Source organism: Nansenia antarctica (assembly GCF_963989245.1).
Source record: "Nansenia antarctica genome assembly, chromosome: 10".
Lineage (NCBI taxonomy): Eukaryota > Metazoa > Chordata > Actinopteri > Argentiniformes > Microstomatidae > Nansenia > Nansenia antarctica.
The window spans coordinates 9,225,103-9,249,649 of record NC_137680.1 but is presented as its reverse complement, the minus strand read 5'-3'; the positions used below and the strand labels follow the sequence as shown (position 1 = coordinate 9,249,649).

Here is a 24,547-nt window from a genome sequence, read left to right as displayed (position 1 = left end):
GGGATTTAGACTCTTTTTAAGGCAACATCTTACATCTACCTAAATACCTTTAACGCAACACAAGTGAGCTAATTAATGAGACAAACATCTTTTTTAATACTTCAAATGTTATTTATTTTAAACACATCAGAACATGTTGCTATGTCTAAAGGCAGTCTTCTGGGGTTTTGCTACTAGTTTCCATACAAAAAAAGTCATATGTTGGATTTTCTGAAGAGCATATTTCTTTTAATTGGATTGTCCTGTTTTGAATTGCAACCGAATTAAATCTGCTAATGAATATACAATTTTAGTGTAGAATAGGCCTAGAGCTGCATTTTAAACATTGCTCATCAAGGATGGAAACATTACAGATGTTTGGCACTATAAGAACACAGTACCTTCAGGTAGTGTAGGCATTTAAACAGGAGAAAAGGTTTTGAGTGCGACTAATAACACATTCTTGGTTTCTTCCGTTTCAAGAATTTGCACGAGCCTTGTTTCAGATTGATATGGATGATTAGGATTACATATTTCTTAACATTGTCATAATCCAAAACATTAATATTGCATCAACACTGTCAGAGGGTAATCATCACTGGTACCAAGTGCTTTAAACTAATCAAATTTAGGGTAGCATATCTGGCATAAAATCAAATCATATTCTCAGATTATGTACAAGCAGCCTATGCAGTAGGCTATATCTCGGATTTCATTTGGGGAACATACTATATACCGGTATACATATAAATTCATCACTACATATCATTCAATATAGGTTGTTTTGAATCTTCTCATATTTGTATCGATAATTAACTGTCTTGCGGTGCATCGTTACATCCCTAGTATCTATGCAACAAACAGTATAATGCAAACACACAAAGACGCACACTTTTCATCTAGGTGCCAAACGAAACGATTAAACAAACAGAACTGTGCAGGCTTACTTTGAAAAAAGGTTTTGCCCTCCAAATAGAACTGAACTCCACTAGAACATCAATGGAAAAACATGCATACCCATATAACCGCAGGCATGGTTTGCTTCAGTACCGTAGTAAAAAAAGATCCTTGACTAAATCTTGAATTTACCAATCTGGAGGAGCAATCTTTTCTTAGAGACATTTCCTTCACCTTCAGGATGATCAATGACTTTTGATGTATTTTAAGGATGACTTTTTGTTATCAACCTCAGCGAAAACTAATTTCACGAACAGTAAAATCACACCAAAGTGTAATGTTTAGAAATGTGTTGTGTATGGCAATTTCAAGTATTTTTTTCCAGAAATATGTGAAATCCTGAGATGCTACACTATATTTGTATATTTTCAGCCACTAAATGAGCGCTCACAAGCCAAAAACAGAACATAAATTCTGTAGCATAGCAGGATTTAAGAGATGCAATATAGGATAGTTAGGAAGTTAATTCTTCAACAACTTTTTCCTGACTTCACATTAAACCATTTTCAGGGACCGTGGGAGCCCCGTCAAACCACTGACCACAATCCTCTGAATAAGAGAAAAACAATCCGTTATCCCCTCTAAAAGACTTATCCATTATCTTGCCTGAAAATGTATACCAGTGTTCCCAGTCCCTGTTCTATCTAGCTGTACTTCACAACCCTGCATATTCAGAAAATACTCAAAACTTACTTGCAAAGAACATTGATCGGATTTGACTGCAGATTTTGTAGTGTTTTTTTCATTTTGTCCAGCTCCTTTGTTCAACTGGATTTACATAAATGCTCTCCTTTAAAGAGGAACTGAAGATAAAAACAACGTTTCCTGTTGAAAACGGTCAATGAACTCAGTATTTTCATGGTTCAGCTTTTTTTAAATTATTTTTCGAGAACAGAATGATTGGTGGTGAACTGTGATCCTGATTCACCCTGATAAGGTTTGAAGGTTGTGCTTTCGCTGGAACATCAAACCACACCTCACAGAAACACAATCTCCATCTCAGTTACACTTTAGAAACAGGGGAGGAAAATCAAGGCAGAGTAAGCCAGTGCAGCCCCCTTTAAGAAAGAAATCTCTGGCCATCCAGGTGCAAGATGAGGGGGCGAAATGGGGTGACCAGCAGTGGCTAAGATGTCAGTGCCCCTCCATGTTTTTTTGCTCTTCGTCGGCCATCTTGTTGAACTTTTCCACAAGGGCCTCTTCGCTGATCTTGGGCAGCCCACTGTCCAGGGGACATCCCTCCACCAGACTGTTCATGGGGGTGGGAGGAAAGTGGGAGTCCTCCTCTATCCCAGCATCCACAAGGTTCTCCAAGTTACCACAATGCTCCCTGTCCCTGAGGAAGTCTTTGATGATGGGCAGGACCTTCTTGCGGGAGGCCAGTGTGTTGCCCTGGAGATAGGCATCGATGTCGGAATAGGGGCTGCCCATTGGAGACAGGCTCAAGCTGGGGTTCTGCGCGTGCTCCAAGGCTCGGGTTATCTGCAGGAACACAGAAAACACAATGAAGACCATCCAGGTTGATGGAATGAAACAGGCTGCTTTTTTGGCGTTTTTAATTTAAGTAGTGCTCTATTGACCAACACTGTAATACAGATCACAGTGAATAGTTTAATGAAAAATGTTATTGATATGAACTATGAGTAATACTTTATTTGATTATTGTTATCTTGATGTATAGCTTTAATGTATACTTTGCCTATCCACAGGAGGGATTAGGGTTAGGGTTAGGGAAGACTTATAAGAGCAGAGGTCTAATGGTAAAATGATCATGAGGGGGTACATCGGCAGAGATTAGATTACATTAATCTTTATTGTCATCGCAACGATGCGTTGGCCGGTTTTCACCACCTGTTGCAGGGCCTTAGGGTCGGACACAGTGCAGTTGCCATACCACACTGTGATGCAGTTGGTGAGGATGCTCTCAATGGTGCAGCGGTAGAAGTTGGTCAGTATCCTGGTAGAAAGCTGGGCTTTCTTCAGTCTCCTTAGGAAGTATAGGCGCCGCTGACCAAGGAAGAGGTGTTAAGGGTCCAAGAGAGGTCCTCGGAGATGTGGACCCTCAGAAAATTAAAGCTGGGAACACGCTCCACCTCCATCCCATTGATGTAGATGGTGAACTGTTCACAGCGTCCAGGTTTTTTTAGAAGAATATGATTGGATTAAGTAATACAAAATGTGGAGCACCACTGGTTTAGATGTAGACACCCCTCTGTCAGGCACTCCTTTCTGACACTGGAGTTGACTGTCAGTACAGCTCTATGTACAGCTCTATTCTGGCTGAATTGGTACAGTATAGGAAACAGGAGTCATGTAGTTCCTACCTTCTCCCTGTAGAGGGTGCTGGAACTGTAGACAGCCAGCTGTCTGAAGGGCTCACTGTTGTTCTTGAAAGAGATAGTCATGGCCACCAACAGATTGTAACTGCGTTTGTGGCAAAACTCACACAGCTCCTGCTGTAAGCTTTGTCTCTGGAGAAAAGCCTGTGGGACGACATGTATTGATAAATGAGTGAGTGAGTTTGTTTGGTGGTGAAGGAGGTGTGGTCTCTACTAGCTATACAGGAAGACCTTTGGTGTTTAACATGCTTTCCCCCTGCAAATCACACACTCCACAAAGGTTCATACACACAAACATCGAGTCTCCAATAGACTCATACATATTATAGAAGTGCAAGTGCACTCCTTGCTCGCATGAGCAAACAGACACACACACACCCTGTCTCAAACATATTGTTTCTATTTTTGGCAGTGTGTGGTTTGTGGGTGGTTACACCCAATTTGTCATGGGGTATGTTTTCTGTTCATGTTCAATGTTCATTGGCTGCAACATTCCAGTGCTCATGATTTGAGTGACTGTACAGGGTGTGTGGCAATAACCCAGGGAGGGCCACTGATAACAGAGGTCACAAGTTTGTATATTTATTTATTTTTTGAACATGAAAACTAGCAACAGGCAGTGCACTTGTACACATGTGTTTAAACAGACCACTATGTTTTTCAGATATTCACAATGAATTGCTATGATAACAGAGAAGTGAGCACAAGGTACAGTGAAAAACCTTTGTATGTCAATGATATTCAATGCCTAACATGCACACCCACCTCCAACGTCATGTATATGACACTGACTGCCAGGTTCAGACCTCCTCCTGACACTGCTTTCATATCTTTCAGGAGCATCTGCTCAGTGGTAAGGCCTGTCAGAGAGAGTGTTCTATGAATGGTCAGGAGAGGCAAGGTGTACGGACATGTGTATGCTATACCTGAAGAGTGTGAAATGTAAACAAATGTGTGGTGGCCTGGGAAAACCCGCCGGATGTCGCTGGCGTTCGTTTGTGGCAAAGAGCAAAAATAGACGGAAATCGCGATTTTGATATTATGTGGTATTCTAGTACTTTGAACTCCATACTACATTATGGTGAATAAACATTTTAAGAAAACAAAAGAGAAAGTACTTGTTTTATACCGACGAGGCGAGCAGACTAACACCGCATCACAAGCAGACAAACGAGACCGGCCGATCTGGATAGGCTCCTCCCCCGACCCGGAGGAGAAAGGAGTCGGGGGCAGCATGGGGGCAGCATTTCTTACCTTTCACTTTTTTTGACATGATGCATTAAAATGCTCATAACTTTTTAAAATAAAGGGCTATCTCAGTCATTCAACCAGGTATGAATAGCTGAGAACTTCTAATTTATGGAAATATAAAAAAATTAAAATGTCAAAATGCTACCATGTGAAGGGTTTTCCCAGGCCACCACACAAATGTTATTTCCTTTTCGGAGCATTTGATCTCTTGCTTCGCTTTCAGTTCTGAGGTACTGTACCTGACACGTCAAACTTGGCATTCTGCAGGGACTGGAAGAGTGTGCCCCTCGGTGGCAGATTAGGGAAGCGCGTCTCCAGGAGGACGGCATACTGGCTATCTTTGGGGGTGACCTTCCCTGCTTCGGGGGCCATGTTCACACAATCTAATACTATGGTGCCTGCAGTCACAGAAAATAAGGCTTCGTTTACACCAATGCATGCAATAAAGAAGACAATTCTGTTGTTTTCACACACTTGAAAAGGGGAGGTCTGTAATTAACTCAACTACACAGGACAGTCAGTCATCTGCATCAGCCTTCATAATAGGGCTGGGCGGTAAAACTATCAATAATTATTAAAATATGTGTTGATTCAATAACAATAAAGATGTTATGTCTGTTGGTATAAGTATATAAGTATATCCTATCTTAGTATCAGTTGCATGGCTTTATACAAAGACAATTGATAATAAGCAACATCTTGTTTTATCGTTAAGCCTTGTGCCAACTACACACAGCCTGTCTTTCGCAGAGGAGCTAGGCCTATTGACTTTTGAAAACGTTCTAGAAGAGTCTCTCTTTTAAAATGTCATGCAAAAGAGAATAACAGATACAAATCAGACCTATTGATCATTCCTACTACCCATCATGCCTATTTTTGTTGTCTGGTATTGCCTTGAGACATTTGAACACTCTGGTTTCTTCAGGTTTCAGTCATAATATTTAAATATGAGTATTTGTTTTTTTAAATGAAAGTACACATAACTGTCAGAGTAGTAGTCAGAGTAGATCCCCATTATATCATCAACCCAGCATGCAGCTGACTTTCATTTAAACAAAATATGGCATTGAACCAAAAGACGTTGATGTCTATGGCATCTGATTAAAGATTGCAATTATAGGATCAGGGTTAATCACCTAATTGCAAATATAAGACAATGTCTCAAAGATGGCAAAATGGGACTAATGTTGGGCAAGACCGTGTTGTTGTTGACATTGTTGTTTTTATATCTTGCTTATTTTATTGCTGCTATTGTTGATTTGTTGTTTTTATATCCTGCTTATTTTATTCTTGTTTTTGTATTCTGCTGCAAAGCCAATGTCGAATGAAGCCGAACCCAAGAATATTACTCTGTGTACCCGTACATTGATGTAATAAAAGCAATTCTCTATGGTAGAGGGTGTGTGGAGCCTGATGGCATCGGGAGCAAGTTTGATCTACGGCCAAAACAGTAAATCTAAGTAAGATGAAATATCTTAAATCAAGGTAATATATGCTTGTTTTTTGTCTGACTGCGGTCCTTTTAAGATATCTTTTACTTTAACCAATGTGAATCCTCTGTCACCATCAGCAATGGCTTCAATTACCGTATAAGAGCTGAGCCATCTGTTGGTCGAGGATCGCAGGGGCCTTCTGGAAGATTCGCTCGGTCACCAAGGTGGCGCAAGAGCCCACGGTCTCTATGGTAACAGGACAAGAGGGGGAAGGGGCTCTCTCCAAGCGGTGATGGTCTATCACATCCACCACCGCCTCCTCCAAATCACTGTCAGAACTGAAAAAAAGCAAACAATAATTGGATCATTTACTGTTTTCTTATTTTTTATTTCTCTAATAAGATGCTATTCCGGCGATGTCATGTTCGGATTCATTGGATAGCAGTCCTGCGAACTGTCGGTAGCAAAGAGAACACATTACTGGAGAGGATTTTTTTTTATGGACCATGAGGACAACTCAGGGTAAACATCTATGTTAATCTAATCATGAATATAGGCTGAACGTTACAAAAGATGAATAAGTAGTAGCACAAATGACGTATGATACAACATCTTGACGCTTACCTGGGCAGCACGTTGTGGTCCACCAGAGTGAGGGCCAGCTGCCCTGACAGCTGAAGACCCCGTAAGTCCACATCATCTCGGAACAGCAGGTTATCTTGGGAGAGACCACTCTCTCTCAGCAGGAAAACATTGTCTGTGCGCAGTGGGAATTCTCCCCGGGGAATGTTCAGGACGGGCAGAGGAGTTTTCCCAGAGTCAAGTGTCTGGTAAGGGGAGAGAGAGGTATATGTGCTCCGACTCTATATCAACTCCCTGACAGATGATGTATGTCACAGGTTGGACTCTGTTCTCAAACAGTTTTGTGTCGTGTGACTTGGTTTTCTGTGAATTATATTTCTGACATTGCAGTGGTTTGCAGATTGCTGTCTTTTTTATTTTGGTGTTGTGGGGAGCATGGCGCGTTCTGGCCTGCAGTGGGAGCCAGACTGTGGTGGATGGATGGATGACGGTCTGATTACGGACAGGTGTCAGTCAGTAATCAGACTCGTTATCCAACTGGTCTATTTAACCTGTGTGTGTTTGTTCCCCTGAAAGTAGGACGAGGTAGGGAAAAGCTGCCGCTGAGGGAGAGCAGCCGGAGTCACGTGCGCGGAGGAGCGCATGTCATTATTATTACTTTGATTGCCTTTTTATTATTTAGAAACCTCTCTCCAGCACGTCAGTGGCGTTGCTGAACCTGTACAAAGACAATAAACCGTGTTTAGTGCACCGTCCCTGTGTCGACCTCCCTCTGTGCCTAGAGACCTTTACAGGTGTTTACTTGGTTTGTAGTGAATTAGAATGTATTTATTTTTTTATATCTTTAATTGCCATTGTGCCAATGTTATTTTATTTTTATTATTGTTTGTATATGTATTGTTTTATATGGTTTGATTATTGTTGATACCTGTGCCTCTTCACCCCTCCTATACTAATTGCATCATTGACCCTAAAGAGACAATACTACCAGCCAAGGGAAGGCATTGCCCTGCTGGACCTATGGGAGTGGACTGGGGGCTGGACATTGCTCTGTACCTGGATACAGGTGGCAATTGGGCAGGTTTGGAGGAACAACCTGAAGGAGAAAGACTGGCAAAGTGGACGCCGACCGCTATTGCAGTGACGAGAGACGGAGCACAAACGTGCACCCACAAGGCTCCTTGACACACACCTGGGTAGTAGGCAGCCGCTTACTCCCAGGCCGATCGTAAGTAGGAAACCCTACTATAGAGGATCCATGGGAACAATGTAATCAATTACTCCAAGGGTGACAAAACCTATGCCTGGTTGGATATGCACACAGGTGAAATGGCTGTCACTCCTTAATCAATCAAAGATACCCATTTGCTGACATGATAGTCCCAGGAGATTAGGTTTTGCCGCATGAGCACCTTTACCTGTTTGACATGATGTATTCCAGTTTTGAAATAACTATGCAAAAAAACGGCACCCAGAAATCTCCCAAAGACGGCTTAATATCCATAAATATCATCTTTATACCCAAAACTGCGGTGTTCTAACTCTTACCTTGGACAGAAAGTATGCGTAAACCAGGGCTGACACCATGGAGTCAAGGTCGCAGGCTTCGTTCCCCAGGACCACATGGAACCCAGGGTCGTCCTCTGTGTTCCCCTAGGGGCCGTAGAGTAGGATGCACAAGGTTAAAGGTCTCTCTGGCTCTCCATATGCGTATTGCTGTATTCCACATCAGCCTCTAGACTAGCCCGCACTCACTAGTCACTCATGTGGATCTGATAGGTGTAAACGACATGGCTATGTACAGTGCCTATATGAAGTCAACACGTCCTGCACAATTTTCACATTTTGTTGCATTATGTCACCGACTCTAGCTCTTACTCCTTGTCCCCTTTTTTCTTTGTCATGAACTAAAGCATGAGTTGACTTATCGGTTTGATGTATCTGTCCTAAATGTATGTGATAGTGAAGGGTGTTTTTGTTGACATTTGGGATGTTGTAAAAATGTAGGCTAGGCTCAAATAAGATTTAAGACAAAAAGTATTGCTGCTGGAATGTAGTTTCTATTGTAGTTTCATATTGTTGACACTGTTGTTTTCAGATCAGTGCAGATGAAAGAGGAAACAAGAATAAGAAGACTTTCTACCCCTCCCGGTCTCGATCCACTAGAATTAGCCTATACATTTACACTAAAAGCACTGTGTGCTTGTTTAATGTTGATTGTGTGTGTGTTGCCAAACTTCTTCACCGTCTCCCCTCTGTACTTTCAGACCACTCTAAAACTGAGTGTAACTAGGTTGTGATGCTCTGCCCATCTTCATCTCTCTGATCTCACTAATCTAGCTCATACTGTTGTGGTTCAAAACAAGCCAGATATGATCCTCATCTGTGTTCTCTGACCTCAAATGAGCTCCATATAGCTCCATTAAGACTTCCGGTTTCTCTTCAAAATAAAAGCACGTTAAAAAAGCAAGTAAAACATTTAATGGAAAGTGATGGGACCACAATTTTGTCTCTTATTTTTGGCTGAAATAAGGACAAATTACCCAACAGAAAGTATATACAATTTTGGAAAAGTAATGTTGACCTTTAGAGAGTAGACATGGTGCAATTACGCCTATTATATTATATTTGTATAAACTAGAGTGTAGAGAAATGTTGTTCAATAATTTCAATTAATCTCTGGTACCACTCTACTCGACAACACTTCTAGAATATGGATCAGGTGAGTTTTGAGTCTAAAAGCAATGTCTTAGCAAATGTTGATGGCTCCTTACTCTGGCCATACAGCTCAAAGTGCCCTATCTAAACTGGATAGGACACATTATGGTCCGTACAGAAATATTTTTCAATCAGTAAAATTAATCTGATACCATTAAGGTGGGTCAAGACGGCATTGAGTAAAAAGCCAAGGATAGGTACAACAACAACAACAACAACAACAACAACAACAACAACAATAATGATCATAATAATAATAATTTCACTAAATGGCCGTTTAAAAGGCTGCTGTAGATGTGTATTCTTTGCATTTTCATCAGGTATCCGGCTAGCGGTCGTGCAGACACGTGATGTTCTGATAACTACAACTTGCTTTCAACATCTTGGGGGTAACGTTTGCCAGCTCACTGAAAGTGACATGGGACATAATCTGCACACGTTGGAGCTTGACAACATGCAACTACTCGGAATGTCATGTCAGGATTTCGTAAAACATAGCAAACAAGCTAGCGAGTTAGCTAGCTAACAAACTAAAAATAGATTAAGCACAACTGAGCCAACATGCGGGACTCTTGACATAGAACTAATGACGACAGAACTAATAACCTTCACGTTTCATGATGCGAGGAACGTTACCTTCAGCATATCGCTGCAGCTCCTCAGAAAGGTCTCCATGCTTTATTTACACCTGTGCGTGAACTGTACTGGCTTAGAACGCAACATTGGCCACACGTGATCTGTGTTCTCTGAGCTCCAAAGTGGAACTCCGCCCACCTATTTCCGGTCATTGTAAACGCATGTAAATTAGGATTTCTTCAAAATAAAAGCGCTCGTGGTCTGGGGTGGTCCAGTGGTCTAGCACCGCGGTCTACAGTGCACACATATGCCCATGTCGGCATGGGTTCGAATGACCTCTCTCCTTTCTTCTCCTTACTTTCCTGTCTGTCTTCACTATGCCTGTCCAATACAATGAAAAATATGAGTGGGACTGCCCCCACTCAGAAAAAAATAACTAAAAAATAACTACCGGTAAATAAAAGCGCTCAAGTTAAACTTGTTTAAGCATTTAGAAATACTAATGGATAAAGGAACCACTAATGATATGTAACTGTATCAGGTAATAAACATGTACTCCTCTCAATGTATTATTTCTGTTTTAAGGGTTTATTTATTTCTAATATCCAAATTATTCTAATATCCAAATTACCCTGATGAAAGACTTCTGCACTGCATAGCGAACACATAATGGACTGAAGGCTAGGACATGATTTTTACTCAAGCGAGTTTCAACCGGGGTTTCAATCTGGGCCCTTTATATTACTCTGTCCCCCAACAGTTAAAAGTGCCACCTCTAGATTGCATAAGGGAACACAAAATATTTTCCCAGACTGAACATGATTTTTACTACCACTGCATTCAACAATACTTGTAGCTATATGCCAAGTATCACTGAACACTGATTTGGATAAATCCACTCCGTACGTTTATGCTATTCTATTTTGAGGTTGGCCTAGCGAATAGCAATTAAGATACCGGTAGGCATTTTTTGTCTGACATTTAGCAAATCACATAGGGTTTACAGTTCCGCTAATGAGTGTATTGCCTTTCTTTTCAGCCAATTAACCTTTTAGCCAGTTAGCTAGCCAGTGAGTTTACACTTGGTGCAGTTATAGAGCTCCGGACGTCACGTGACTCGAGTCACGAAACTTGGTTTACGGCACCATATTGGCAGGTATTCAGAGCATGGCATACTTGTGTCCTACAAAAACATGGAATCATGGGACAGCAAAAAACATGGAATATGTCACAAGCATCAGCTTTATTTCACTTTTGAACATCCTCAGTAGCATGTCACACCTGTTGGGACAGTTTAGGTGTTCACTGGAAGGGTACAACAGACTCACAAACATTTGTAAGAGTACAATATACTGTATACAGACTGGATAACATTAGCTTCTAACGTTAGCTAATGCTAACGCTATTTGCCAGCCTTCTGCAAACATATCTGAGACCAAACCGGGCTACTTAACTGCAAGAGATCCTCCGGCAAGAGAATATGTCCACTATGCAGTGAAATCGGCGAAAATTAGCTTCAAAATTCATGAATAATAATAGAAGACTGGACGCTCTCCCGCTTTCTACTACCGCTTCTACTCTGCCAAAATGGTGGCGTTAAGGACCATTACTCGGATTTCCAGGTTGCGTGACGTCAGCTCCCGGAGCTCTATTTCAACAGCCTTCAGAACTCTAAATTTGTTTAGTGGTTAATAGAAGCGCCACGAGTGGGCCAGTGGGGTCATGTGACCCAGTGAGTAAAAAATATATCTTTGCACTCAATCAACTTACTTTTCATTCTCCACGCTGATGAATTCAAAGCATTAAGACATCACTGCACAACACAAATACAAATGCCCACATGACTTGACAAAGAGCATGTACGATAGGTTGAAACATTGTTTGTTTCTACCACAGCCATATCTCCTGGGGGGTATTTCATGAACATCACTAAATAAAGCAGCACTTAATTGAAAAAGCCCAGTTACACTTAACGTTGACTGTGATTTTGGACTCAAGCCGTTTCATTAACACAATTTAATGCTAACTCTGGCCAGGCTTGTAAAAGTCTTGCTTTGGGCAGTGTTCAGGTTCAGGGTGGAGGAGGAGCAGTTGTCCAACTTGACATGCTGGGGTCTGTTGGTAAGGAAGTCTAGGATCCAGTTGCAGAGGGAGGTTCTGAAACCAAGGTCTCTGAGTTTGATGACCAGTTTGGAGGGCATGATGGTGTTGAAGGCTGAGCTGAAATCACCTCCTAGCGTAGGAGTTGCTTGTGTCGCGGTGGGTCAGGGTGGAGTGAAGCGCTGTGGAGATGGCGTAGACCTGTTCTTGCGGTAGGCATGCTGGACTGGGAGTCTAGTCCGGGGTTACTGGGTTAATGAACGGTCTTTACAGTATATAAATCCCTGATTGCTAACAAATTATTCATCCAGGAATTTGTGTGTGTGCACGCGTGCGTGTGTTTGTATCTGATGATCCTCTGATGCCTCTTTAACGCCTATCAGTGACCTAGAACACATCATCACCACATGATGTTTGTTACAATAAGTCATACACAGCATACAGCAACATTGAATGTTATAACAGACAATGTATGAGTATTAGTGCCATTAGAATCCTCAATACAGTCAGTGTTTGAGTCTTACCTGTGATTGTCCCTGGCTTCACCTCAGAATAGACAGGATCTGCCTCCTGTGGGGTTGACAGTTGCGGTTGTTTCTGTAGGGGGTTGGGGACAAAACATCAGGATATAAGGTAAGATTAATGTAATGAGGTTAAAGAACTGTTAGGATGATGATGGTAGGATAGGAAGGAAGAGAAGTCAAGTCAGGTTTTATCTGAAGTATATTACATAAGAGTCTTAACATACTTTACAGAGAAATAAATATATATTTGTTATATTTACAGAGATAGATCATAGGTCACTTCAACAGGTCTTGCTCCTGCTTCACATTATGTACTGTATCTTTTCATTCTATTGTATTTGTTTAATTTAACCTTTATTTAACCAGGTAAGATGCATTGAGGTAACAGCATGTAAATATAGGCTATGTTAGATATTTTTGTTCAGTGTATGAACTCTGGCACACACAGTTGTGTGTTTTGTACCTCCCAGTGTAAGAGCGTGGAACTTGATAGAAGCTTGTCTTTTGTGACCCTCTTTTGTCATATCATAGAATCTAGTCGTCTATGCTCTAGTGATATAAGTTAAATGCTTTGGCTTGTTATTTTTCCTAAGTCTGTTCCTGTCTACTCTGTGTATTACTGCAAGTAAAGTGGCTTTGCCTTTCAACTGCAACTTTGTCTGGTCTCTTGGCACCTTGATCCTACCCCCCACACCTTATACATTCAGTCTTCATTTATTTGTCCTTGCAGGAGGGGATTTTCACAGCTATCACTGGCCATACAGCCACACAATCAACACCTTCATAATGTTTATTCCCCATATCATAACATTTTATATTGAAGTTCATACAAACTTGTTACAATCCCAGACATTCAATAATCAGCAATCTGGGTTATGGATGATGGTCTTACCTGTAGCTGCACCTGTCTTCACCTCAGAGTACACAGAGTCCTCTTTTGGATCAGTTTGTGTGTCTGGAGAGGATCAGAAATCTGAATTGTTGAATTCAATATTTTAAAGATCCTGAATCACTCTATGTTACTTTTCACACTTCATAATAAGTGTATGTTTGATATTAAGATTGACAGTGGGCATGTGGAACATTTGAAACCCACCTCTCTTTCTCTTGGTTTTCCCTAAGCTTTTGAGTTGGATCTGAGCGTAAGTCACGTCACTGAGTCCAGCTGCTACACCATCTGAAACACGATACAGCACTCTCTACTTATGACTAGAATCTATGTTTGTCATTATGTGGGACAGAACCAGCACCTACTCATTATTATTCAGCTTAAACGCAAAAAAAACATTATTTTACCATTTTGATCTTTATCAGCAGCCGAAATGGTGTCATTTGTGCCACCTGCTGGATTGTAATGAAAAAGACAGGTTAGGAGGTTAGAAACCACTACATGGGGGCAGAAGTACATGTTTCAGAGACGTTGGCAATGTTTCCGTTCATAGTGCATTTTTCAGCCCAGTTCAGGTTGTTAAAAGCATGCTCAGCTGGCCCCACAACACTTCTGGTGCCGGCCCGTTTATTCCTGTGCTGAGGTGCGGGTAACTGTGACAACGTCTAAAGCCACCCGTGTTGAGGGCGGGCAATCTAATCATGAGGTTATCCAAACACGTGTCAACTCAATGGTGTTAACCAGGGTTCGAGTTATGTGGGAGCCAATGGGAGCTGAGCTCCCATAGAGATGGTCTGAGGCTCTCTGAGCTCCCATGAAGGCAGTCAAATCAAAAATCTGTGGGGGTCGCTAATAATACATTACCACAACTATTATTTGATCAAAATGTCAATGTAATGAATATTATTTAATTTATATTATAAATATTGTAAAATAAACACGTTTTCCAAAAGAACTACGCGCACCATTAATCTCCTGTGAATGACAGTATGCCTTTGACTGCCTGCACTTCACCACCAAGACACCATGGGGCGCAGTAGAATATTGTGCAAGAGCAAAAGGTTGATTAATCAGCTGTGCGGTAAACCGTTGGAACACACAGTGCACAGCTGATTAATCAATTAAACCAATAGAGTGAGACACCAGTTGCCTTTCAGGAAGTAGTGAGATCGTGCACCTAGCCTATTATTGAGAAGCAAACATTCATTCATTAGCTATACAGGAGTATATACATACAGTAGTAGCTACCATGCCGCCCAAAAAAAGGCCACTGCTGCCGACCGGGTCATCAAGCCTAGAAAATTTCGGGTTTTTATCAAAGACAAATTTGACCCTCTCCCGTTCATCCAATCTTGGATAAAGAAAGGACATCGGACGTCAGCATCATGGGTTAGGACCGCGACCGCAGCCTACTGAAAACAGACCACTTTGGTCTATCTTGTCTCCGTAAAGGTACGGTGGCTTTTACTTTTTACTAACCTAGTGTACTAACCTAATGTATTTTTCGCTCCTTCTGTATAGCAAAAATAACACAATTATTGGCCGAGATACATGTGTGACTATCGCTTTTATAGCTGTTGTTTCATGTGGGGCTGTTGATGTGGTGAAATGAGTAGCCTGCAGCTGTAGCGTCAGGATATGTTGGGATTTGAGGATGAGGATGATGTTTCGGTACCGGTACCGTTTTTAAAGTATCGATTTGTCACCGGTATCGAATAAAACCCAAACTGTACCCAACCCTAACTATATGTTTACATGCCAACTAATTAGCTAATTCATTTCTGTCATTTAGAGCTGAGGGGAGCAACAGAGAGACGGACAACAGGACAGCAACAGAGAGACAGACAACAGGACAGTAACAGAGAGACAACGGGAGAGGAGAGCAATAGAGACAGAACTGAATGCACTGAACCTTTTTTTTATTCTTTGCATTATTAACACTGTTGTGTTATTGTGTTATTAAAGTGTTTAAGTGTTTTATGGTAAAGCATTATGAGTGGTGTGTGTGTGCAGGTTGCTCGTGAGTTGTATATTTTGGGGAGGGGGGAGGCTTGTGTATGGGGGCAGGGGGGTCCTCACACAAAGGAGTAGCCTAGGGCCACTGACCACCTTAATCCGCTACTGCCTATAGCTAATTAAAACTTGTAAGTCCCATCGCTGTGTGGGCATGATTCGCGCGTGCATGAGAACATTTCGCACTGTTATTTTGGAGACCCCCACAGAGTTCAGCTTATAACTCGAACCCTGGTGTTAACACATTATTTATTTTAACTTTAGCTCCAGTGCTGGAAAGGACAATGTGAAAGGAAATTCCTATGCCAGCACAGTAGAGCTCTGGTTAGACTAGTAATGTGTTACGAGTTACAAAGTAAGTGACAAAGATCTACACTAAGACTGACCGTGCTGCAGAGGTGTATATCCAGCATCAGGAGCCTGGCTCTGATTGGCTGCCTGGTCCCCATCTGACCTCAGATTGGTTTTCTGGGACAGGGTGACCCTGTCGAGAGAGAGAGAGAGAGAGAGAGAGAGAGAGAGAGAGAGAGAGAGAGAGAGAGAGAGAGAGAGAGAGAGAGAGAGAGAGAGAGAGAGAGAGAGAGAGAGAGAGAGAGAGAGAGAGAGAGAGAGAGAGAGAGAGAGAGAGAGAGAGAGAGAGAGAGAGAGAGAGAGAGAGAGAGAGAGAGAGAGAGAGAGAGAGAGAGAGAGAGAGAGAGAGAGAGAGTCTGAATATGTTAGCATAGTTGGATGAATTCATCCCCAAAAATATTTTTCAAGATCTTTGTGGGAAAGTAGTTTGTTGATGCAAATGCAATTTCACTGCAAACAGACTGTAAATAATCACATATTCTCAAGTTAGTTTACAAAAATAGGTATACTCACACAAATATTGTGTCAAAACAGCAACCTGTTATGACAAATGCATGAACAAAAATATCATATCTTGTCTATTGGAGTGTTATTCTTTTCTACATTGATTTAAAATGTGTAACGATTTCCCCCAATAGTGTATTCAGAAGTAGAGAGAACACAATCATCTGGGTGTAGAATCAGTAAATAGCTAGTCTCACCTTTGACCTTTTTGTAGTGAATTAGCAGGAGCAGTAGAATGAGCAATAGAACAACAGCTACACCCAGCCCCACAACCACTCCTACTACAACTGATGAAGAAGGCCCAGAGGCTGCGAATGGAGAGACTGATGAACACCAGCAAAATACCAGAGTTAAGGAAGGGTAAATGAGGTAGACGTATTGAAGAGCATGAAGGGAAACATAATCAGGTGGATGGATTCCTTGGGCAATCTTGACAATTGAAATATGTGTGCTTGATGATGATACAATTAAAACACTATCCTTCTCACACACACACGCACACGCACACGCCCACACACACACACACACACACACACACACACACACACACACACACACACACACACAAACACACACAATTAAACAGATGAGAGGGAAGCATTTGAGTAAAGGTGTTTTCTCACCTCTCACTGCCACCCAGCTCTCCGGAGATTCTCCCCTGTCAGAGTATTTACACTTGTAGGAGCCTTCATCTGACTTTGATACTGTAGGGATGGTCATCTCTCCTGTGGTTTCATTCACGATGAGTCTTCCATCTTTATAAAAATCAGCCTTGGAGTTTGAGTTAGCGGCCTGATACCTATATCTACAGCCCAGAGTCACAGAGTCCCCTTCAGTCGCAGGAACAGCAGAGCTCTCCAGGATCACATTTTTTGCTGTGAAACATTGAAATGAATATATCCTGTCGTTGTAAGCACACACAATACATGAACATCTTGAGCTTATATTGCATTGTGTGATAAATATGATGATTCAATTACAAAATTAAATGACATACAGTATCAAACATTTAAATGCTGAACATTTTAGTAAATAGTAGTAAAATGTACGTACTGTGCACAGTGATGTTGACAGCATTGCTGTACTCTCCTGATCCAGACTCACACCAGTACACTCCACTCTGCTCCACAAATGTGTATTTAATGGTACATGTGGATCCTGTTCTTATTCCAGAGTAGATTGGGCAGTCTGATACCAATCTTTTCTTAGTATAACTCTTCAGTCTCCATCCAGTAGAATTGACCTCACAGCTCAGTGAGAGAGACTGAAGTGAAAACTGCTGGGTTCTGTTGGTACTCACCCTGAGAGATACTGAAGAATGCCGACCTGATACAAAGAGAAACAGAACCACCAGATAAAGGGGAGATATTCTGTAACTGACAGAGACATACAGAAGTCCAGCAGTAACAGAGAAGAAGGACAGATAATGAAAAGAGGCATACCTCCTGACCAGAGGAACTGAGGTTGGCTGTAGAGTGTATAATAGACTGGGTCTCCTCTCCCAGCTCTACACACATATCGCCCTGTGTATGTGAGACCAACAGATCTGAGAGAGTAGGAGGAGATTCCTGCAGTTCCATCTGTGTTGTCTGACAGGAGAGTAAGAGAGTAAGACTGGTCTGGTAGAGAGGGTAGCCCATCGCTGTAGGGAACAATCTTGTACCAGGAGAACCTCCAGCCTGTAGAGGGCACTGTAACTTCACAACTCAGAGTGACTGAGTCCCCAGGGTTTAGCCACCACGAGGGAGAGATACTCAGGACAGGCTGGGGTTTATCTGTTAGAAAGCAGACAGATTCCCACATTGACTTTTTTAGGAAGATTTTTTGTTTATCAATTATACTCAGACATACTGGCACAAAATACAGCACTGCATGCAGCCTTTTATACACTCAGTCTTCAATGGAATACAGTCATAATTGTAATGGAATTGTTTTGTCTAAGTGTTTTATCACCAGTTAATCACTTTCTTCACTGATTAGACATTGTCTGTCCCACTGTCAGGAACACTCCCAAAGGTAGGTGTGAATGTGTCAGACTACCATCCGCAAAGTACTTCACCAGCCAAACTACAGACGCTTCACTGCAAGATGCAAAGCACTAGTTATCCTCAAAAAGGATGGTTACTTACAGTTTGTTAACTGTTGCTCCTGGCAAACAAACTCCCTGAAGAAATCAAACAGGCCCAAGGCCTTAAAATATTTAAATCTGTTTTGCAGCTGTTATGATTAAGCACAAACACTTCTATCAATGTCTTTTTATTACTATTGTCTTATTACTTCTTATATTTGCTTTTATTCATTGTAACTTTTATTTTCTTACTATGCTGCTATTGCTGTATTTTCAAATAATGTTTGAGCACTTTGAATTGCCCCTGTTGTATGAAATGTGCTATACAAATAAACTTGCCTTGCCTTGCCTTGCCTTGCCGTGTACAAAAACATCTGGTCAGCTCAAGTACAAGCAAATGTCTCCAAATTCATTGGATGGCAATTCATCAACAGTAATGAACCAAAACATACTGCCAAAAACCAACCAAAAAGTATAAAGTTCTTGACTGGCCAAGTCAATCTTCAGATTTAAATTTCCTAATAATTTCTGAATCTGTACACAAATACCGTCAAATAAAAGCTGAGAATATTGAATAACCTCATAGTAGTTTGAGCCAAAAAGAAGAAAAATCCATACCTATTTCTTTACAAGGACATTGTTTACAAACAGTGAAGTTGTGCAGTAATTTAACCATAGGGTATTTATAAGTTATATTCTTTGAGAATCAATCAGGGAGTTAACCATTGAACTGTTTCTAAAATCCCAGATTCTACCATTAAAATGGGGCCCATGGTGATGGTCAAGAAGGCTCTGAAACGAATAAGAGATGTGCTGACTTACCAGTTACTGTCAACCTGACTGGATCACTCCAATCAGAATACTGTTGGCCACTTGCGTTTCTACCAACACATGTGTACTCCCCACTGGTGTTCTCCCCAGTACGACCGAGTGTCAATTCAGGCTCCATTCTGTTGGTCTGGGTAAGATTACCATCCCGTTTCCAGGAGTACTTCCAGTCAGTGACTTGTCCCTCATCTATCTCACATCTGATAGACTCTCCGCTGAACACCTGTGACCTGTCAGGCTCCTGCCTCACAGCAGCCTTTGGTTTCCCTACACAAATTGATTGATTGATTGAATTGAAAATTGATTGAAAACTTTATTAGAATGTTTGCAGAAGTAGGTACATGAAAGTACATATTACATACAAGGTCAACTAAAAGGATAAAAACCCAAGAAAGCCACTGGCTTATTTCAATTGGGGTCCTTGATTTTCAATTCATCGTTACATGTAAGACAGACATAAGAAAAAAACTAGTACTATCTACAAGATAATACAGACAAATAACTATTACTATCTACAAGATAAACGTACATCCATCATGGGAAGAACAATACAACAAAACATAAGGTATCGGGTAGGACAGGTGGGGACATACACCACAGGTGGGGGCGGGGGACAAAACACAAAGTATGTACAGTGGGTAGTTCGGGTCTTTAATCTGATTTTTGATTTAGAGGGTCCAGTTACGGATTGCAGCCTCCTGTAAATGTTTTTTGAGAGTGGTTTTGAAGGTGGGCAGTGTTTTGCACTCCTTTAAGATTATAGGAAGGGCGTTCCACATTTTTACTGCATAGTTTGCAAACGAGTTTAACCCCTTGTTTGTGGTGCAACGCGGTTGAACGTGGTTCGTGGAGCTTCCTCTGGTGTTGTATGTGTGGACGTTGTTCACTTTTTGGAAGTATGTTGACAGGTACTTGGGTGTCTTTGTGGTGTAGCGTATCTTGAAGACCAGGCCCAGTGCAAGCTGCTGCACTCTGTCAACTACTCGTAGCCAATCAAGGCTCAAAAAATGAGCAGCGGTTAGATGTGTCCTAGGGTTGAGGCCTAGCAGAAGCCTAACCAGTTTATTTTGGGCTGTCTGGAGTCTTGTTTTATGGGCCTTTGTGGTTCTATAGTACCATGATGTTACGGCATAGTCGAAGTGACATTGAATGAGAGCTCCTGATAGGGTCCTCAGTGTGTTTTTACTGACAAGTGAGGATATCCTGTACAAGAATCTAGTTCTATGGTTCACTTTTTTGATTACTTTTGCTGCCATTTTATCTCCGGAAAGATTTGCCTCTAAGATGGAGCCCAGGTATGTAATATCCTCTTTTCTTGTGATAGTAATGTTACCCACTTTTATTTTAAAATTTTCAGCCTTTCTGAGTTTAGATGGGGATCCGTATAGGATGGTTTCAGTTTTACCTAGGTGTATTGATAGTTTATTGTCAGCTAGCCAGATGCAGATTCTACTCAGTTCAGTGCTTAGCGCTTTTTCCACCTGCAATATGTCCCTGTCAGAGACCAGCAGAGCCGAGTCATCCGCGAACAGGAACAAATTGCAATCACATGCTGATGACATGTCATTCACATATATTAGGAACAGTAAGGGTCCCAATATGCTTCCTTGTGGAACGCCGCAGGTCACTGGGAGGGGGGGGGACAGTGTTCCGTTCACACTAACCACCTGTTCCCTCCCCTCTAAGTAGGATTGCATCCAGCTCACCGATGTTCTATCGAACCCAATTGCTTTCAGTTTATCTAACATGGAACGCCGCAGGTCACTGGGAGGGGGGGGGACAAACACAACCACATTACAATTACTGTATCTTCAAGTATTATCACGAGACAGCAATCACTGAATACGTTTCACCTATTGGTTCACCTATGTTTCACCCATTTTGAAGAGTGTATAGCGCAAATTGAACATACATACATACAGTCCATCTCTTTACATACACTATAGAAATAAATGGACATGTTTTTTCATGTAATGAATTAACAGAATGAAAGAAGAACACATTGAGACGAGCAACAGCTGTGAAAGAGACAGAAGCATAAAGAGATCGAGATGATCAAGAGAACTAATATCAACCATCACCTTGCGTGTGTCCAGAACATAGGAACACTGAAACAAAGACAGAGAACGTCATGACTGAAAATCTGAAATACAATAGTGAAATATCATGCCATTTTCGAATACCTAAGCCATCTTATGTGGTCATCGTGTGTCTTTACTCATACCTTTTACTTTAATCAGCATCCAAACTATGCACAAAGAACTGTAGACAGCAGGGTAGATGTTGTGACAGAAAATCACTCAAAGCCATTGATAGGGTGTGACCTGTCTTAATCTACTGTACTGTACAGTACACCACACTGATCAACCCCACTGGCGTCTGGTTTACAACCTCACAGAGATGACACTGATTAAACAGCTCACTCTGACTAAAAACACAGTACTCGCAGAGCAACACACAGACCGCTACTGGAGTTATCTATGTATTCAGTATTCACTCTCACTTTCCAAACAATTATCCTCTCTTACATCACTCTTGCCAACTGACAAACACAGTACTCACAGAGTAGTAGCACACAGAGCAAGGTGTGCTTCATTCTCTCCTGGCTTCGATGAGTGACTCTCTAAGCGACGTGCATCTTCTCACTCCTCTACTTCCCATAATTCTCAGACCAAGATCACGCCTCTGTAGTATGAAAGAGGGAAACAGAGAGATGGTGAAAGAGAGAGAGAGAGAGAGAGAGAGAGAGAGAGAGAGAGAGAGAGAGAGAGAGAGAGAGAGAGAGAGCACTGTGGCTTTGTGAAAAGTTCAAAAAAAAAAATATCACTAACTTCTGCTTTAGTTCCTTCCCTTCCGTTGAACAGACAAGGGGGATGAAGCAAGACTACAGATGTGAGATCAGTGTGAAAACAGTGAGCCTGAATACTGGCCCTGGAGGGCCATAGCACTACAAGTTTTTGACCCAGCTCAGCAGTGACTCACCTGATTCAGGTGTGATTCAAGGTTTTGAAGATCAGTTGATTAGTTCACTAGGCTGTGATAGCGATAGACTGGGGCACAAACATGGACCCACTGCGGTGTTCCAGGGTTGAGTATCACTGGTTTAAAAGCAATGTATCATGGGTTGATGTCTAAAAACGCAGATGCTAAATATTCCCCCACCCTGCAGGGACAATGTCATAATCACCCTCAGATTGTTGATAATGTGGCAGCTCTTGCCATGTAGCTGACCTTGTGTCAGTTCCTGAAAGCTTCTTGGCTAGTTATGTAGTACTGTCCTTCTCCCAAACAATCTAGCTGCAAAGCTGTGAGCAGGTCAATCTGTTGTGCCTTTCAGAAGGGAATTCATTACATTAAAAACATACATACCACAGCAGTCACATGAATAACTATCCCTTCCTATGTGCAGATTACTGTAGTAGCATAACTACCAGGACAGGACACATCAACATTAACTGGCATTCCAACATCAATGCCTGTCTGAATATTTTGCAGAACCAGTAAGACTGGAATGGAAGGCCATAGTGTGTAGCTGAGTGTTCGCCATCTAAGCTCTATACTGTTAATAGTCTACTTTTACTAAACATCTACTAAGGTTAGGCCTACCATGTGACACCAGATTACCTGAACAAAAAAACAGATATACGTATGTGACAGGGTCTGGTAATAATGTCTCCAAGTAGGGAACGGTCATTTTTCAGTTTTTTAGATTATGAAAGTGCTGATTGTAAGCTTTCAAATGATGTGTCATACAATCTGAAAATAGTTGAAGATATGCTTACTTGAATGTTCGTACACCTCAAATGGAGAAAATCGCTCTGAATAATAACACGTTTGCCACCATCGTGTTGGTAGCTACCTAGCAGCTAAAAAGAAAACATTGCTATGTACTGTAGTAACCACTACTTAGGACCAGGTATAACAAGCACAACCAAGGTAGGAACAGACACCGGCAACAGGGAGCAGTTCAGCCTCACCAGCATATTTAAAGACAATCTGTGTAGAGGAATGGGCCAAAATCACACCTGAATACTGCAGGCGATTAGTTACTTCATACAGAAAGCACCTTGAAGCTGTCATTACAAACAAAGGCTTCTCCACTCGTGTTCAATACTTTTTTTCCTGTTTCATTCCACTTTATTCCACATAACTTTATTTACGGACTTAAATGTTTAGATTTTTTGTCTGGATTGTTTGAGTTAATACCAAAGTCTGGTGCAAACTTCACTTGAATAGACTCATTGGAAATACATTTGCTGGACAAAATATCGATGTGTTCAATACTGATTTCCCCCATTGTATGTGACACATTCTACTGCTTTGGTCCTCATATCGGCAACCAATCAAAATGTTCAGACTTTTCTTTTGAAACACGGAACTACGTTTCAACGTTGTTTGAGAATCACAACAAAAGAAAAGAAAGGAAAATCATTACGTCGGATCCCGCTATGAGGACCAAAGCATTAGGGCATGTCACATATTGAGCATGAGTTCGTATTAGGGATGGGACGATACACTCAACTCATGATACGATGCACCTCTCGATACAGGGGTTCACGATACGATACAGTCACGATACGATATCATAAATAAAACAAGATCAGTGTTTCCCCTAGGTTTGCTGCCTTGGGGGGGTGGCCAGCGTCATGTCCAGGGGTTGGAGGAGACACAGACAGGACTGACAGACAGGTCCATTAGAGGAGGGTCAGACAGACAGACAGGTCCGTTAGAGGAGGGTCAGACAGACAGACAGACAGGTCCATTAGAGGAGGGTCAGACAGACAGACAGGTCCATTAGAGGAAGGTCAGACAGGCAGGTTCATTAGATTAGGGTCAGACAGACAGACAGGTCCATTAGAGGAGGGTCAGACAGACAGACAGGTTCATTAGAGGAGGGTCAGTCAGACAGACAGGTCCGCCTGTCGCCCCCACACTGCAGAACAAGGCTCTACTAATCATGTGTTTAACAGGCAGCATTAACACACACACACAGACAGTCACACATTCAGACACACACAGACACACACACACACACACACGCACAGACACACACACACAGACACACACAGACACACACACACACAGAAACACAGACACAGACACAGACACACACACACACACATGCACACACACACACACACACACACACACACACACACACACACACACACACACACACACACGCACACACTCTGACACTGCTTCTAATAAGAGGGAGACATAGCAAGCAAGACGTATATATATATATATATATATATATATATATATATATATATATATATATATATGTATATATATATATATATATATATATTATAACATCTGTGACCAAGCCATTGATTGGATGTTTTTGGGGAAAAAATACAATTCTATCTATTTTGACACTAAACAGAGAATATTCAAGTTGTTCTGTCGGTGTAAATTAACATTCCCAA

General features: G+C 41.6%; 2 protein-coding genes across 2 annotated transcripts in view; one reads left to right on the top strand and one right to left on the bottom strand.

Moving 5' to 3' along the window:
* LOC308166610 (sialic acid-binding Ig-like lectin 15) overlaps positions 1-24,547 on the top strand; it is a gene marked incomplete at both ends in the record, with an annotated part of 268,304 nt that overhangs the window by 230,766 nt on the left and 12,991 nt on the right. The window lies entirely within an intron of this gene.
* Positions 150-9,970, bottom strand: LOC308166395 (exopolyphosphatase PRUNE1-like). The gene is made up of 8 exons (XM_080540687.1): positions 9,896-9,970; positions 8,090-8,194; positions 6,584-6,786; positions 6,113-6,297; positions 4,766-4,924; positions 4,041-4,135; positions 3,261-3,419; positions 150-2,418 (listed from the first exon to the last, which is right to left on the bottom strand). Exons 1-8 carry the CDS (start codon positions 9,932-9,934, stop codon positions 2,071-2,073), a joined length of 1,293 nt encoding a protein of 430 aa, XP_080396813.1. The 5' UTR covers positions 9,935-9,970; the 3' UTR covers positions 150-2,070.